Source organism: Pyrgilauda ruficollis, unplaced genomic scaffold, assembly GCF_017590135.1.
Source record: "Pyrgilauda ruficollis isolate IOZ18807 unplaced genomic scaffold, ASM1759013v1 scaffold65, whole genome shotgun sequence".
In the NCBI taxonomy this organism is placed as follows: Eukaryota; Metazoa; Chordata; class Aves; order Passeriformes; family Passeridae; genus Pyrgilauda; species Pyrgilauda ruficollis.
This window is the reverse complement of record NW_024528266.1, coordinates 1,197,572-1,216,309: the sequence shown is the minus strand read 5'-3', so window position 1 is coordinate 1,216,309 and position 18,738 is coordinate 1,197,572. Positions and strand designations below refer to the sequence as shown.

Below are 18,738 nucleotides of genomic sequence, written 5' to 3'. Positions count from 1 at the left end.
ATGCTGTGATACTTGCTCCCAGAGCTTACTGCCTTTCCTTGCTGTATGGAGGGCAAATTAATACAAAGTGTTTAAAGAGAAGGTAGGCTTTTATTTCCACAGCCAGAGAAATGTATTTACTTATTAATCTCCATTTTATTCAGAGTAAAAGTACAGATCTCTTCTCTGCAAGCTCTAGAGATAGAATAGGTGGAGAGAAAGAAGTGCCTAACATAAAAAGCAATACTGCTTTAAAAAAAAAAAAAAAAAGAAAGAAGAAAAAGATTTCAAACACAGAATTTCAGAGGCTGAACAAAGATCAATTCTACACAAGCAAACTCCAGTTTACAGACTGCTTATTTACACAGGCCAGTGTCTGACTATTTACTCTGCAATAGTTGTTACTTGCATAGTAATCAAGACCACGCTTACTACAGCTGTTGCAGAGTGAATGAACCCTCTTCTCAGCTGAACAATGACAGGGTTCAGCCAGAGCAGTCATCTAAGAAGGGACTAAGCAGCAGAGATTATGTGAGGTCTGAGGAGAGAAGCAGACAGCTGAATCCAGTGAGGCAGCCAAAAGTTTCTACTGGGCAGAAAAAGCCCAAGGGCTTTCTGGATATGCAGTTTTTTCTTATTATAATCATAAGGTTTACATGCTAAATCTACTAGGTTATGCTGAATTTCCCAGCTAAACTGACCATGCGCAAGACACAGGTTTTGGAATCAGAAAGGTCATTAAATTGATTAAGAATATCTTTGCCCATTGGCAGTTCAGAGAGCTTTATAATTTCCTTATAGTACAGCTGCTGGTTTGACTCAAAATAACAGTTTTTAATATCCATTGGAAAAACAACCCCTGCAAACTTCTTGTGCAAAGACTCTGTGATGGAGCTCACTTGTTTAGTTCATTTCCTGTCACTAACATAAAGAAGCTATGGCAATCAACACACTTCTATTTGAGTAACTCTTCTTATTAAGAGGCTCCTGCTGTAAGTTTACCAGTCACATATTATACTCCAAATAAATGCTGCTATCCTGGAAAAAACCTGCTATATGGAACTGATGTGAGAGTCTCTCTTTGACACATTTGCAGAATAAGATAGTGACCTTCCCTGGTAGACTTACAGACCCCAGAAAAGGAGAAACGCTATGAATCTCTTGTTTTTTTAGGATTTTTTTGGTGTTTAATATATAAATTGTTTTGGAGGGAGGGGGATTGAGGATTTGGTTTAGTTGTTTACTGGTCTTTTGATTTTTGGAGTCTTGAGTGGCCAGTGCCAAAGTAAGAACTCTGAAGTAAATTGTTCACTTTCTTGGCAACACCTTCAACAGATGACAATGACCTTGTTACACACAAAAGATAACACATATCTTTTTTTTTTTTTTCTTTTTTTTTTCTTTTCTTTTAAGAGTGTTTCTCTGTAAGAACAATGCAGGAGTTTTGTTTTGCTGAGTTATAGTAGTTCGAGCCCCCAACCATGCTTCTTTCAAGTTGCAATGTGAAATACCTCATAATGCATCTTACCAAAAAATAAAACACCTGTGACATGGGTGATGAAAACACCGCAGAACAATCTAAATATGCCCACAAATTCTTTAAATCTTATGAAGCACTACACACATTTAGATAGAGCAGCAGACCCTCATTACTCAGAATAAGCAAGCTTCAAGTATGTAACAAGGACAGTGAAACACCCAGCCAAAAAAACCCAAGAGCAAACAAGAAAGAGCAAGGGCAAAAGAAACCAAGAAAGCCAACTTCTAGCTAATGTTCCTAAAAGGCATTCACTTGAGACTGGATGCGCAGTACTTTTTATGCAGAAGTAGGTTTTAAGCTTGAGTTTCTCAAGACCAAGGTAATAGCAAAGTATAAAAGAAAAGTAATGCAACTTAGATCCAAAGAGAAATTATTGAAGTGAGAAAGTGTATTTCTATGTGTTTCTATGGAACAAAACAGAGATTTTAAACCTTTGGTTGTTGATATATATGCACGAAAAACCGCATTTGAAACAGCCCAGTGCCATGAAAAAAGAAGCAGGCCACTAATGAAAAAAGATTGTACAACTTATAGTCAAATGCAATATGCCGGTCTTCTGTCTCTAAACCCTTAAGAACCTTTTGAAAATCTGGTCCATATTACTTGAAACCATGACTTTAGACTATCATCTCAAATTCTTCATGCAAATCAAATTTTCCATATATTCCACTAATTCTTACTACTATTCAGGAGGACAAAAGAGAACATTATCAACATCATTTTATGTAAAATAATAGAATTTAGATTAGATAGACACATTTTATCCACAAATACATATTATTTCTCTAAATAATAAAATATTATTATTATTGTGACCCCTACTACTGTAGTGGGGGGTCACAAAGGCAATACAGTACCTTTGAGCTTCAAACAGAAGCCTAAGGGGTAATTCTTCTGCGTATTTCCTAAGTGCTTTTGCACATGCAGGATATGGTTTTACTTGTCTCTAAATGTACGTGCACATTTAGGAACAAGAATAAACACTCTTGCATGCTGATCTTTGAATAGAAAATAATTAAACTTTTTCTTGGGGGGCTACCTGGTTATTTTTAAATTACTATTATGAAGTCAAATAAACTAATTTGACAGACCACTGTAGTCTTGGTCAGCAAAACAAGAATATAACCTATCATTAAAACACATACCTCTGTCAGGAATGATTTGGCTGTGGAAGGGTTCATTATGAGAATGGCCCGTCTCAGGGTATCCCGGTAGCGGTTCAGTTCTTCTATTCTCATAGTGGCAAAGAGCCCCGTGATCATTTTATTGATGTTGTTTTCTACTTTCTGTAATGCTACATCCATTCCCTGTTGAGATACTTTGTCTAAAAATTCTTGTATTCCACGGATATCTAGAAAAAGCAGAAGGCAAGCAAGATGTTAATTGGTAAGTGGAAAAAAAGACATGAGCAACTGTTCCATTTATCTCACAGAAACTTTATGTCAGGTAGATCCCTACAGGCTTTCCCTTAATATTCATTAAACTTCTTCCTGAGCTATGTACGTTACATTTCTTAAAGTACTAAGACAGGAGAAAGAATGGCCACACAACAGCTACTGTCCAAAACAGCCATTAGAAAACAAATCTACAAACACTCTTAGAAATTTTCCTAATTTGGCCATTCAACCATCACACTTGGTCCTAATCTTTCTTAAAGGACTTTCACACTAAAATCCATATAGGCCAATGAGACCATGGTGACCATCACACACAATTCTTCCCTCAGGCAAGGGATGTTGGAGGACCACTGAGGATGAGAAAGGCAGGAAGGAGATTGTTTTCTTTTGTCAAACTCAAAACTATGTTATCCATGCTTTGTAGGTTGATGTATCTAAGTGAAGCTTGGGCAGTTCCTTCAGAAAAAAAAAGTCTTAATGTTCTAAACTTCACAACTACTTATTTTCTTCAAAAACAAAACAAAAGCCACATGTACAGTTGTTGCAATGATACTGCCTGGTCTCATCTGATACAATTGGCTGAGTTTAGTAAATTTTCCCCAGCAAACTGCTCCTGTAGAGCTTTCTGGCACACTCTGGATGCCTTCTTTAAGAATGACTTAGAAAGGAAGACTTGATCAGCAAAATGATTACCGAGTTTTTTCACCTGGCTTGTGGTATATTTATAGTCTACCAAACTGAAATGTCTGGGTACTCTTCACAGTGTTATGCTGCCTCTAGCTGGCCCAAGCATTTGGAAGGGCTTTTTCCAGCACTGAATTCCACAAGCATGCTTGACTTTTTCTTTCCCTTTGCTCTTTTGAATGGTTTTAACTAAAATTCCAAAGATTATGATTAAAAATTAAAATCATTCAATGACTTCACAAGTCAGATCAGGGCCTTCTGGACCTCAGGAAAATCCCTTTAGCCTCACTGAGTCCTCACTATCTGACCCCTAGTCACCACTGCAGATTCTCAATCTGTTTTCAGGACCTAAGCCAACAGTTGCCTGAGGTGACTCTTCCCTCCAGCAGTCGCTCTGACCTGCTGTCCCAGAGGACACTCATCAGGACATCCTTCCTTCCCTACTGGCATGCAAGCCTCGCACACATCCAACTGCTCTCAGTCAGGGCAGAAAGAAACAGCCCTGCAGTCAACACAACAGACTCTAGCTGAAACACACACTATAGGAAAGGGAAAAGGGAAAAGAGAAAAGAAAGGAAATCAGCAACCCCACACAAACAGAAATTTCTGAAGAAACATTTCTTCAAAAATTAAGGTTCCTCAGGTTTAGGAGGACCAGAAAATATTTCTCCCATTAGAATACTCAATCTGGTCTCTCCTAGGTGCACAGTCTTAGATCCAGCCTCTGAGGGAATTCCTCAGAATTCCTCAAAGTTCCTTCTTTTCTTGTCTCAATCACTCATTTTCCAGGGGAACGGTCAGACCTGAAGCTACAGGCTTCTTATGTGTCTTCATGAGACATCTTATAGTTGAGAAAACTTATCCAATTAGACTTTCACAACAGCTTGGCTACTCAGATCTTTTGTCCTGACCTACCAACTTTCCCTGCTCCCTGCTCTTACGAGGGGTGCCACAAAAGGTAGTATTAGGAAAACAAAGTTCAGTCTGCACAGGAGAAAAAAATGCCCTGCCTGCATCACCAGCAGAGATCAACTAACTAGAGAATATTACTGACAGCTGTCCTCCTCCAGCACCAGTATACTGAGATGCTTCAAATTATGAAGAAATAGCCATGCAACAGCCTATAATCAAAGAGTACACAAGAGTAATACAACAGGGTTAGTCCTGGAAGTCTGTCACAGTCACCAAGCTGGGTCTTCTGTCAAGAGCTCTAGAATACCATGAACTGGAAAGAAATGGTACTTTAGGCATTTAGGCTATTTCAGACATTCATCACTAAAACGTCACTCTCCAGACACTGCCAAAATATCAGTATTACTAAACACTTGTAGGATAGTTTAACTGTGAATAAAATACATGCATGCCCTAAAAATAAAGTTCCATAAGAGAATCAGATACTAATTACAGCTTCTCTTTAATATCTAAATCAGGAAAATTATATTCAATCTAATCAGAGATGTTAGAAATTTTTGGCACTTTAAATACCAACAAGATTATTTGAAGTGCTACAAATATGTCTACTTTTATGCAAATTATCAAATAACTTTCTACTTTAACCCCTTCATTCTAAAGTTCTTGAGACTCATACACTCTGAGTATTAGTCTGGATCCAGATTAATTAAATCATATAACGGGTAAAACTGATCGGCTGAAGTCAAAATCACTGAAGCACAAAGAGCACATGTAGACAGAATCTAAATATGCTGTCAAAATACCAGGAAGAAAATTTACTTAGGCTATGAATGCCTTTGTAAAGGCTTAAATTCTGTCTCATAAATCCATATATTTTCTGACACCAGAACAGGTGAGCAGGAACCTCCAAACCAAGTTTCGTTGGTCCTTTTTCAAAACAAGAACATAATTTCATTTGATCTCAGTTTACAAACACACTGGAGGTATTGACTGATGTTCTGCATAATCTGTGTTGACCCAGAAGTCAAATGGTTTTCTTTGCCATGAAGATCTGCATATAAACAATGAAACAATTATATTGATTCTTCACTAAATGATGTGACAGAAGAGATCCAGCATTCTTCTCTACATTTATTAGGTGACTGTGCCAACCATATTGCATCTGTGTGATATACTATTAGGAAAACACCACCATTCTAATGGAAAATGTTCCAAACCAGGATTCCTACTTCTTCTTTATTACATCTGTCTTTGGCATTGGTACAACACAGAGATATGGGCAGGAAATAAATACAGACTCTGGTTATAGTCAGTTTACCCTTAGCAGAATGGAGGTATTGGTGGTGCTCATCTGCTGCTGTGAAACAGCAGAAAGCACATAAGAACACCCTGCAATTTAAATGCTATTTAAATCATGATGGTACTTCCAATATTTCAGCAGTGAGTCACTAGCAGTGATCATATTCAAAGCGTATGCCAAAGAACAGATGCTGCCACTGAATGGGCAGCATTATCTTTCCTGCGTGGATTGTCTGCAAGTGGCACATATCCACACCGAACTGTGGAATCATCTTTCTAATAGATAAACTCCTTCTGCAGAAAAATCTGGCAAGCAACCTGTGGCACAGATGGCTTTACTGTGGAGACACAAGACTGTTCATGTCTGGAACACAGGTGTTTCTTGCCCTGAATTTGCTAGCCAACCAACCTGTTGCCCAGCCAGAAGTCACATTTCTACTTCCTATTTGAGTCACAGTCATTGCCAGAAATTCAGAAGAGTTTCCCCATTGTCACCAATATTAATTATCCTCCTTAGCAATCAAAGCCAAAGTTAGCATGTAGAGACAGATCAATGCTAAAACCAAAGCTGCTATCTCCTCTCCCAGCTCAATGCCACTGTTATTTAGTATTGCATTTCCTGGTTTTTACTGGACAGCCATCACTTCCAAATTAAACATTTGTGCACAAGAGCAGAGTACCCCTCTGTAGTCACCATCACCCATAGGGCTAAACCAGGCCGGTAATCTGAAAGAAGCATTCCCAAACATTCTCCTTATAACCAAAACTGTTCTCAGCTTAAGAGGCTGTGAAGTTGCCTTGGAAATGCTAAGAAACAAAGCAAGCAGAATTTATCAAGGCCTCTGCTGGAAATATCCTCCTGGGCATCCATAACCATGCCACAGGCAGAGGTCTGTAGGGAGGTCCCATGGTGGTGTGTGCAGCTGGTCTGGCACTGGGCACAGCAACCTGGCTGTGGTCACAGCTGAGGTGCACATGCAGAGCATCTTGCAGAGAAGAGCTCAAAGCCTCTGAAGCTCTGCAGGCCTGGCTGATATATTCAATTGCAGGTGCTCAGCATAACACTGCTCCAGCTGAGATCTGAATTCAGGTGACAGCTTCAGCAAACTTGTCATTATTGTGTCAGCTACCATGTATTCTGACCTAAGAAAGAATTTAGGAAATGAAGCATGAACTCACACACATTCTTCTCACTGAACAATCTTTTTGACACTGGAGAAAGCACAAGAAACATGTGAGCATCTTAAATATAGAGCATGCTCAGGAAGAGTTCCCTTCAGAGACTATGGGTCTAAATCTTCTTAAATGAGCAGCCTGGCAGGAATGCTCAGACCTCACCTAACATAAACCATAAGAAGCATTTACTGGAAAACCTCAGGCACACGGTGTGACTTGTGGGGCTGTTCAGAGCAGGGCCAGGAGTGGGACTTTAATGAGCCTGTGGATTCCTTCTAACTCAGAACATACTATGATTCTTGCACAATATTTTGTTTAATCATGGGACCAGACCTCATCTCACTTTTTTGTTCTCTCTGGTCCGCCATAACTTTCCTTTGCCATCTCTGTTTTATACAGAGGGAACAAGTCCCCTAATCCATTTTGGAGAAAGCCTAATAATGAGGGCAAACTAGAACATGATATGCTGCTTTTCAGGCATCTCATACAGGAATACCAGGATGCATATGCAGTGAAGATTTTATAACTTGAACAAAATAACGGCAAATATTAAATAACTCATAAGATAAGTACCTCTTACACCCTTATTAAAAAGAAACATCTACAAGTAGATACAAAGCTCATAAATTTTTTTTCAGTTCACACTATTATCAGGAGATGAGAAAGATGGCAGTATTCACTAATGGCAATAAATTAATCCATCCACCTGTATCATTGTGTTCCATCTAAATCACAAGGCACTCACTGTGCTCTTCGGTTATCTCAAGCCTGACTTACAGTCATTAGCTCATCCTCCCTCTGATGACATTTCAGATGTGAGAACATTCTCCTCAGAGTATCTGGCTGATAAATACCAACTGATTCAGCTGTGGTGGTAAAGGTGAATGTGCCTGTTATAAATATTCACTGGCTGATTTGCACAAAAGACCACTTTATTTGTACAGATGATGAGAAAAGCCATGGTATAACAAATAACACTGTTCAAATTGTTATCAAGAATAGCTTTACAAGTCTACTACAGTGATTCCTTCTTCCAAAACACTGGCTAACATGACAGCAACTATTAACTGTGGTAATGCACTGTACACTAGGGAGGTGTGCAGCTTCAGCTGGACTCTGATGGCGCCCCTGCTCAGCGCAAAGACTTGTGCAAACTGTTTGCATTCCTGTGCCCATGCTGATCTCTATTAACATGGTTAAGATCATTCAGACACAGGAAAACAACAATTTAGCAGGATGATTGAGTAACAGTCCTTCATTTTACTTTCACAGCAGTAGGATTCCCTCTCATTAATCATCTTCTATGTAATTTGTTGAACCTCCAAATTAAAATTAATTATTTTAAAAATCATCCCAACTCTTTCATATTATCATTTTGGAACTAAGAAGGACCACTTACCTGAGCACCTTCAGCTGGATGATCTAACTTCAGAGACTATAGCAGTAGTTCAAACTCATGAGAAGTAAATTCAAGCCCAAATGCTTAATTACATATAAAATCTCATTTATATTATCAGAATTTCTGCAACTGAAGAAGTGGACATATATCTTGGGAGAAACTGAACATTTGTAAATGGCACAAATGACTGGGGTCTTTTTCCCCCTTATTTGCAATTTTCTGAAGTTTTACACATGAAAAAGAAGACAAATTGTCTCCAATTTTTTAGTATCACTGAACTGAGAAAAATGAAAAAAAAATACACTTGTATACTTTTGTTTTTTGATGATATTGTCATTTCAAATTAAAATATAAGCAGGTGATTTCAATTTTTGTTGTTTGATATAAACTATTTTAGCACTAGTGAAATGTCTACATAAAGGTTCGTTCAAATGTCATTTAGATAAGTTACTTTTGTATTACATTATGAGTTATTAGAAATTATCCTTTAAATAAGCAAAATCAATACAGATAGTCTTGAGCAGCTGAATCTGTGTTGGGGGAAAGATATGAACACTTGCAGTTTTCAAATCCTGCATGACTTCAGTTTTGAACCTTACTGAGGGTTGACATGTTTCCTTTGAGTTTCTTTTTTCCTTTTTTTTTTTTTTTTTTTTTTTTAACTAGAAAGAAAGAGGAAAAAAACAAAGAATAAAAAAGATAAATAAGAATGGAGCTAGAACTAATCCTTCAGAGTATCTGCTGTTACTGTAACTTCTTAAAAAATAAAAAGGAAGTAAAGATTGTGATCACTCATGAAGGCTGACATAGCAATATATTCTATCCATGTACTTCTGACTGTATAACCCGCTTTCTATCTCTTCATTTAATTCTCGTTTGACTACAGTTTTCATTAGAGATTTCCAAAAGGCTTCTATGGGTTGCCTTTGAGTGAAATAACCTCTTACAAAGAAATTAGTTTTCCCTGCTAGTGCCTTCAAATCATGCCAAACTAAAAAATTATGTGTAAATCCTGTACAACGAAACATATTTCTGTGTAGATAAAAGTCTTTATTAAATAGCAACAATTTTTTGTTTGTTTTTTTAGAAGTTTGTCTGTACAATTCACCAGCTCTCCCTGTAAGTCACTGCTACTCCCTGTTGGCTCTTGTAAGCATGAGGAGCTGTGCATCCCCTTCCAGGGAGATGGAGTAAAGAACAACAAAGATAATGTCCTTGCAGTGAAAAATGTGTGAATATTGAAAGGCTGAGAAAGTTGGGGTTCAACCTGCAGAAGAGAAGCTTGTGTGAAGATCTCATAACAACCTTCCAGTACCTGAAGGGGGGCTACAGGTGGGTCAGAGAGGGGCCCCAGGAACTAGAGTGACAGGAGAAGGAGTGAGGAGTTCAAAAGGAAAGAGGGATTGTTTGGATTAGATATTGGGAAGAAATTATTGACTATGAAGGTGGTGAGGCACTGCCACAGGTTCCCACAGCTGTGGATGTCCCATCCCTGGAGGTGTTCAAGGTCAGGTTGGAGGTGTCCCTGCCCATGGCAGGGCATTGGAACTCAATGGTTCTTAAGGCCCCTTCCAACCCGAGCCACTCCATGACTGCATGTGTAAACTTCCTTAAGACAAACTGTTCTCTGACTCTGCATCAATCTCTTCCTATAGAACATTGCCAGTTGATTGAAAGTTTACAGCATAGAAAGAGGAATATTTTGTGAGTGACCTGGTGCTGTGAAGAACATAACCTACAAAAGTGAAGCTGATAAATTAAGATTTAGGAAAATGGCTATAAATACTTTCTAGCTCTTTCCTTCTCTGTTTCCTTCTTTTCTTGACTGCTTAAAACTCTCAGAGAGAAGTTTTCTTTTCAATTTACGACATTAATTGACTTTTATGATGTTATTATGCCAAATTCATGATTTTTTCCCAATGGTGATATAATTCCTCAATTCAATGTGCAAAAATTAGTCTTCTCAATAGTTTCCTCATTTAATTACTGTTCATTTATTTAGCTGCCAAATTACAAACTTAATTTTAATACTTCTGAGAAGACAGAACAATGCCTTGAGAGTTGAAAAATACTTAGCAAACAGTGGCAGATGTCAGTACAAGCTTCAGGTATTCAATTATTCTTTAAATAAATCACTATTCTTCTGATGCAGGCTGCATATACAAATAAAATCTTGTACCTCTGCAAAACCTCAAAATAACACCTCATTTACAGAGTTTTCCCACTGCAAAGATATTGGGACAACACCTACAGTTTTATTTTGGCCCCAGCTTGCTAACACAAGATGGGACTGTCTGGAGAAACCTCTGAGTGCTTCACCCATCCCCTCCCTAAGGCCTGCAACATGAGGGAGTGACAAACACTCTTATCTTCCTACATATTCCCTTATAGTTCCTGCCATACATTCCTCCAAGTGTTCTGTGGCTGAAAAGTCGAAGCATGTCCACTTTTCCACTAGAGAAATTTTATAGAATAATTCAGAAGTTGAATCATTTTAGGGTTGCCCAAATGATATACTCAATTTGCAGTGATCAAGTCAATCAGCAAATGCAAGTTGTGACAAAAGCTCTCACCTGACACACTAAAGTTACACAGATGAAAATTAATGCTCCTTTCCTTATCTGAATGACGTAATAAATACTAATGGAAAAAAAAAAGTTCAGTAATAAGCTTGAATTAATTACATGTTTATTGAGGCACAGTGAAGCAAATGAGTACGGGAAGCTGGCAAAGAGCCAGATGAGTAATAAACAGTTTTAAGACTGTCTGGAGACAGACTTGAGAATATTATAGTCATCAAGCAGCTGAAAACAGCCTCAGGGTAATTATAAGCATTTGCAATCGATTAAAGAGAGCATGATTCTTTTATGAGTCTTTATTAAACTTGCATTAAAACTTAAAACGATTAGAAAATGTTATGGTTTCAAGCACATCTATGTCAGTGGTCATCATATTTATTTCTGGAAAAGGTATGTGCAGGAAAGTGATCCACAGGATCACTTATTTTATACTGGCTTTAAAGGAAATGCTGGGAATTTGGGGCCCATACATAGAGATGGGCATCATCTGAGAATATCACCCCTCTTCAAATGCAGGAGGTTGCCTTTCTGCAAGCAGCTTAGCCTTTCAGATTCTGGGTATAATCCCTGTTTTGCTGGGATTGTTCAAGAACAGCACTACAATTCTATAGAATTACACTCAATTTATTTGACAACCATTGCCTTTCTGGGGTAGGGATGGGGAAAATGCTCTTTTATCTTCATAGTTTCACAGACTTGTTTACTTAGGCTGAACTCCTCAGTAATGCACATGTCACTGCTCTCTCCTTAAGATTCTATTTTATTTTGTCTCTTTCTCCAAAATCCTCTCTCAGACTGGGCTTGAGACACCTTCTCCTGGCCAGGTACCTCACACTGCTGCCTTCATCCTTTCCTTGTGCAGAAACAATCTGAAATGATATATGTATCATATACATATCTGTATATGATAAAGGAGCAAGAAGGGAGATCCGTGAGGAAGCTTTCCAAGACAGATGCCCACTAAAGTCTTTCTTACTGCTAACCTCCTACCTTCTGCTCCAGCCAAGTCTTGACAATTACTTCTTCAACCTCTGTTTCCTATGGGAATGCCTCCTTCAGCCTCAAAGAGCAAATCCCCTTCATAGCCTTAATGCTAGCTTTTTTTTCTCTTCTTTACAAAAGTTAAAATTAAATTAATGCCTAAGGGAATGGCAAATATCCATTGTCAAATATTTGCAGTATTAGTTGGAAGGTCAAAAAACTGTAAGGAAAGATATCTCAGTTCTGGAATCAGTAAATATTTAATACATCTCCAGTGATGGCTGCATATCAAAAGCATGCTGAGGTGAAATACACAAGGTTAGGCCTAAAATTGGGAAAGAGAAGTGGGGTTGAGAATTTTTTTCTTTTAATATAAAACACAGAAAGGTCTTTAAATTTTCCCTCAGCTTTTCAAGAGGAAGATTGCAGAATCTTTCTATCTACTTTAGCAGCAACATAACATTAAAAATAAATGTTTCCAAACAGCTCGACTTTCTGTCTTTCATCTTAGAAATGCAGAGATACCTACGCTGTAAATTGCACGAGATTCACCACTATGTTCTTGCAGTGATTGACTGGTTTCTTCATTAAGAATTTACTACTACAGAAAAGTATCTACATTTTTTTTCCTGGAAAATACAGTGAGCTGTAAACTGAGAGTAAAACACGAATTCCAAAAGCTTGTCCCTTTTTGATACACCACAGAGATAAAACACAACAGTATGCTGGGATTGCAGCTCAATCAGTCTGCCTATATGGCCTGGGCTCACACACTGTGGTCTCAAATGACTCTTTCATTTTGTGACATGTCTCTGTCTTTTTCATGTTGTGACTGGCCACTCTCATGGGCCAGTCTGTGGATCAGGTAGGATTTCCTGGTACAAACTGCATTTTGCTCACTTTGAACTGGAAACCGTAGAGATTAATAACTTGGCAAATTTGCTCAACATGTTTACAGATGGCAATGGTTCTTTTTATAAATCTAAACTTGGCAATTTCCAAAGGGGTAAGTCACACATTTACAGGGTCCAATCTGAAAATGCCTTCGCTCAAAGGGTGCTGATGCTCCTAAGGAGGAATTCAGACTAGAGGAGGAGCTTCCCAGTCTCTACCTCTGCTTGTAAGGAGGAGATGCACAAACACCCTCTGCACAGTGATCCTACAATGTTGAGCTGAGCAGTCAAAAATGAAGCGAGTAGGAGCTGATTTGGCTGCTTAAATGATTTGGCTTCTACATACTGTGTGGATAGTAATTTTAATAGCAGTTTGAGAAAGGCATCAGTCTACTGCATAATTCTGCTGTATTTCATGCCGCCTACTCTTTATCTCTGTGAGAAGACTCTCTTTAACAGCCTTTGAAGAAGTGCAGAATTGTTCTTGAATGCTTTTAATATCCTTGTATTAAATTTTCCTAAATAAAATCTGATTTCATGTCCTGGACAGGCCCTAACTTGCTTTACCAGAAGGAACAAAGCACTGAATACAAGGGGACTGACAGCACTGGGAGTTTGCTCTAGATCGTGCTCGCAGAGTGCAAGGATTGGGGAAAAGACAACTTGTTCTGATTTTCAGAAGTTCATCTGAATTTATACACTAAAGGTATTATTATAGTAAATGAAATACAGCGAATATCACCTAAGCCTGCTCATTTTAAGATGTTCTTTTTTTCTCACATTCCCCACTCATTAATTCCTACTGTATGTCGGCTTTACATTTGTTACTGGGGAGGCTCTAACACTTCGAAAAGACTGTGGCTTTTCTGGAGTCTTTACTTAGCATAACAAAGTCAACAGTAGGAAAATAAGGCTTTTTACAATCATCGAGGTGTCCTTTGTTTTGTCTCAAAGTAGCCAGCCTATCTTCAAATTTCTTGGAAAAGAAACATAATTTGAAAACTCAGATGTCAATTATTTCAAAAATTATTTATACCTCACTTTTTCAACATCCAGTTAGTTATGATTTAATGAAAGAATTGCTTCTTTCAAAGGCTTAACTTTCCTTGTCAGTAAAGAACCTTTAAGTAGACTTGAAGTTCCTAAGATTCAGATGTTAGTACAGTAGTGTTAAAATAGTAAAACTAAATATACTCACCTACTTACATTCAAAATAAGAATTTGAGATTTTTAAGTAGGATTAATTTATGGGAAATTATTCTCAGATCTGCAGAAAACATTTCCATTATAAAAAATCCTCTGATAATGGAAAGCAATCTATGACTGACTGCAAGATAAAATTCAAAAGCAATTCTATTGATAGGATTTAAACTTTTGATTTTGATAAATTGGCACATAAAGGTTTGCAGCTCATATTAAAGGTGTAAGGCTACTGATTTAGTACAGTAGGTACTTTCGATAAGATCCTAATTTTACTGTAGAAAAATTTGTTTTAAATATGAAAGGCCCATTTTCTTCCACGGAGTGAAATTATTGCTGGAAATAATTTCAGTAATACAACTAAAGTATTTTGTTTTAAATAATTAAATTAAATGGCTATACAAAATCATTTATTGGAAAGGAAAGTAGTGAATGCTGGAATCAGTCAGTCTGTTAGTGCTTTCACATTTTCTAACTTATTAAAATATGGCAACAATGAGAAAAAAAAAACACATACCAGAATCTATATTCTCATTGTTGTCAAGTGTCATTTACTGCTATGGAGACCCCACTTCATGTTATGATACACACCTTGAGAAGGAATGATTGCTGCACATGAAAACACATCACCAGGGCAAGAAATTTCTGCTTGCACAGGTGTCAGTTTTGCAGACAGCTGTGCACAGCATATAAATAATCTCTTCCTAATATGAAACCAATTCTAATGCAGATATTGAACTCCCACCTACTTTAATGTTTAGTACTAAATGTCCTATTAAAATGTCTAATAGTAACTGCTGCAAGCAGTTACACTGAGCAAAGCTTTTAGCAAGAATTTTATTTTAGGACTGTATGAGCTGAGAAAATAAGTAAGTCTTACTGCAGCAGAACCTCTCAGAGAAGCTGAGGTACAAGACTGGAATCTTCCAGAGGAAATTGCAACCACGCTTAGCTGCACTGATGCTGACCAAAGGGATGGATTATTCCTGGACCTCTACTCCATATCTGCATGCCCAGTCTTGACTTTTCTAAAGTAGGCACAGAAGCTAATGACAATATTCCCTTCCTCAGAGTTTTCTGGAGCTCTTGGGCCCATTCTCTTTTTTGAAATTCAAACTGATACTTGAATAGTTTTCTTTTGTAAAAATATTTCACATCTAGAGACCCATCAAAGAATGGCTTTCTCAAACTTCATAGAATTATTAGAGTTGGATGGAATTTCAGGACATCATACTGTCCGACGTGCTGCTCAAAGCATGGTAAAGACTGAATTCAGACTTATCCGCTCTGTAATCCACTAAAAAGTGATTCCAGTTCCTCTTTTCATGCCATTAATTTCTTTGTCCCTCTCTCTGTGCTAGTTCTTCTTCCACCAATAGAGAATCCAGGAAGAGAAAATGCGAACTGCTAACATATGAGAAATTTTTTCAGTTTATCAATAAAATAGCAGGAAAAGGGGAGAAAGTGATATAATTTGTAAATATTTATAACAATCTGGCAAAATTACCCTCTAGGAGTTACTAATCAAAAAATGTCATCATGTGTCTGTGAAAAACTGCTGTCACAGATCAAAAACTGGGTAAAAGGACTGTGAACAGACAAAACACAGTTGTTTTGAAACCTAATGGTTTCACCTGAAACAGGGTAGCAAAGGATTAGAGGGGCATTGCAGTAGGAGCAAGAAAAATAAATGGAGAGCCAGTGATCAAAGGAAAGAATGAGAGGACTGAGGTTAGAGATGGTGATCGAAAAGTTCTGCTCTGTTTGTTATTAAAAATGGAGGGGAAAGCCATCAATGAAATCAGCATCTTTATAAAAGTTTTATATAATTTTATAATGAAGTAGGAAGCAAAAGAATACAGAAATTTCTTGCTGCCCTAGGATGGCTGTTGAAATCAAGGATTTAGCTTGATACAGTCTAAAGAAGCATACCATTACACAGCTAATAGCTCTACTCTGAGTCACAGGTTAATTTAAAAATCAGCTTACATTTAAAATAATTTTATCCGTGGTATTGATTTCAAACTATGTATGCACACTCCTTACCCCCAAAAAAACAACCTCCCCCCCCCACCCCCTCCCCAAAATGCTCAAGCCACACAAATGGTTAGAAAGGGGACAGACTACTCAGTATATGCTAAATGCAGAATGTTGGTGGGTTTTTGCACCTTTTCCTGATGTTTGTGATGGTGATCACTAATCAGAGCCAGATCACCAGCTTGTCTTGTTTAGTATGATATTACTTGTTGACTACTGAGTTCTGAATGCCAGAGAGGCTGGTACAGAGACTAAATATTTGCCACAGATCACACTGAGGATGATGTGTCACTGAGTGAGCTATTGCTCTGAAACTAATTCCTTGCAGGCAGGCAGGCATCTGTGTTACATAAGTCACACCATTATGAAGTTCTTACCCAGATATCAAGGACAAAATAGCATGGCGTCTGAACTGTATTTTTTAATTAAATAATGAATAATTTAAACCCAGTATTTTCAAATATAATTATTCAAAGATATTAATTATAAAATTTGCTTGAGGCTTTTAAACTCAAAAATACATGCAAAAAAAAAGATACCCCTTAAATTTTAAGTTTATAGTTGTCTTCATAGGTACCTGGCAGTTAAATACACAATCTCACATTTTCTGAGCAAAAATACTCTGCTGTGAGATTTTTAGATTTTTTCTTTATTTTTTTTTAGGGGGTTTGTGTGTGTTTTCCTTATCCCATGGCTGGTGCTTTTAGGTGCTGCTTTGGTACAGAGAAGAATTCTCCTATTCATCACTTTCTAGTCTTCTAATTTAAGAATTTATTATGTAGGCAGGAAAAAAAAATCAATAACACCTGCCCTGAATGAACCAGTTATTATGCACAGTAAATCGCTGAAGTGAGCATTTTTCTATAACTTAAAGATTAAACTTTGAACATAAGTTTTAAAATGTTCATCCAAGCCAGTCATGATTACTTATGAATATTGGATGCATCTGAAGAAAACAGGCTGGTTGCAAAGCAATTTTTTACAGAAATAAAGATGGTTAAATTTCTTAGATAATGCAGCCTACTGGAGAAATCTTTCCAGTTCTCCTGTTAGCTGTAGAAAATATCTCGACCAAAACTGGCTGATTCACCACGCTGGATGGTGCAGTCTTGTGACACCACCATCTGTGTCACACTTACTCTATCACACAAAAACCACCAATTCAGCACCTTTCAGGAACACTGAATGAACTCAAAACAGAGGGAATGTTGTCTTGTCCAAGCCCTCCTCCTCCTCAACTTCTTCACTCTCAATAACTTCTTTCTATGTGTTTTATATTTATGACTTGCACCTTGTTCTTGCCAAACCTCTGACCTACATTCTCCATCGCTTCAGATTCTGGCCAGAAAGTATACGACAACAAAAAGAAGAGATTCACCACAAAATAAACAAATCTACAGAATGCAAAGCTTACAGGTTACATCTTGAATTGTCATTTTATGTTTCTACTGTCCAAAAAAAGAGAGAGCTTGCTAAAAACTTTTATGCTTCATAAACACAAGTAGAATAGAAAAACACATAAGTTCTTAATTTATCAGCTAACTCTAACAAAGACATTATCAAATAAACCTGTAAATGTTGATGGATTTTAGAAATAGATTTCTCTGAGGTGCTGTGAAATGGTGCCAGAACCATAAATGTTCACAAGCAAAACATAATGTATTGCAAGACAATAAAGTCATAGTGTGACAATTTTCAAGAGGATTATGGATTTGACAAAAATCACCCTGATAAATAAACACTTACCATAGTCATTATCATAAAAAATAATGAATTTCTGCCAGGCATATTCTGTGACCACTCTCAAGATGACATCATTTAAGTAGACAGGGGGCCGCACGGAGAGCGTGTAGTCATCGTTGCGGTTGCTCCTGGTGAGCCCGCAGCCGCTCCTCGGCGTTCCTGCCGTGGAGCGCTGGATGAAGAGGTGAGGGATGTGCATGGCATCGGCCAGAGACTGCAGGGATCCTGCTGACGTGCAGCCAATGGAGCTGACAAGGGCCAGGATGCCTTGGTTCATCAGGTCACAGGCTGTAAGAGAACACAGAGATATCAGGAGTGAGAGTGGTTCGGTGCACACGGCCTGTTCTGCTGTCGAAACACACTGGGAGCTGAAATACAGCAGGTCCAATCAAAGAAAACATGGGTACATTTTTCATATTGAGCAATCCAGATGTAAAATTCATCAAAATCACAAAGCTAGTCCATTCACTTTGAGGTGTCTTGTGGTCTAAGCTGGAAGACTGTCCTGTCCACCCTATCCAGAAATGAATTTTCCCTTAGAAATGAGACCCATCACTGGGTCTCCTCAAAAACACTAAAAACTGATTTTGGCTATGGAATTAACATGACCACCCAAGGAGATAAGCACTCTTCCAAGTCTAGCACAACAGCTCCATGAATAATACTATCTTTGAGTTATACAGGGAAAACTTGAAATAACAGCTCAGACTTGCTGTCAGCTTTTGAAGACAACTGAATAGCATTATGTGCATTAACTTGTCCAAGGAAGAAAGAAGTTTCTTCTGGGATTTAAGAGGTATATGTATATATGATGTATATATCTCACATTAACTTTTTCTTTAGAAGACAAACAACCTTCCTCTCGCCCCCAAGCTGGTCATATAAATAGAAAAATGCTTTTAAAATTTAGTGAACAGTT

General features: G+C 37.8%; 1 protein-coding gene across 2 annotated transcripts in view; it reads right to left on the bottom strand.

Annotated features, from left to right (window-relative positions):
• The window catches only part of GRID2 (glutamate ionotropic receptor delta type subunit 2), a 676,953-nt gene that overhangs the window by 264,577 nt on the left and 393,638 nt on the right, over positions 1-18,738 (bottom strand). The window contains exons 3-4 of one of the 2 annotated variants that reach the window (XM_041484266.1): positions 17,823-18,107; positions 2,665-2,870 (exon numbers count right to left, since the gene is read on the bottom strand). In XM_041484266.1, the coding sequence (XP_041340200.1) occupies positions 2,665-2,870; positions 17,823-18,107 (491 nt within the window). The remainder of the gene's footprint in view (positions 1-2,664; positions 2,871-17,822; positions 18,108-18,738) is intronic. The other variant, XM_041484267.1, reaches the window with a different exon arrangement.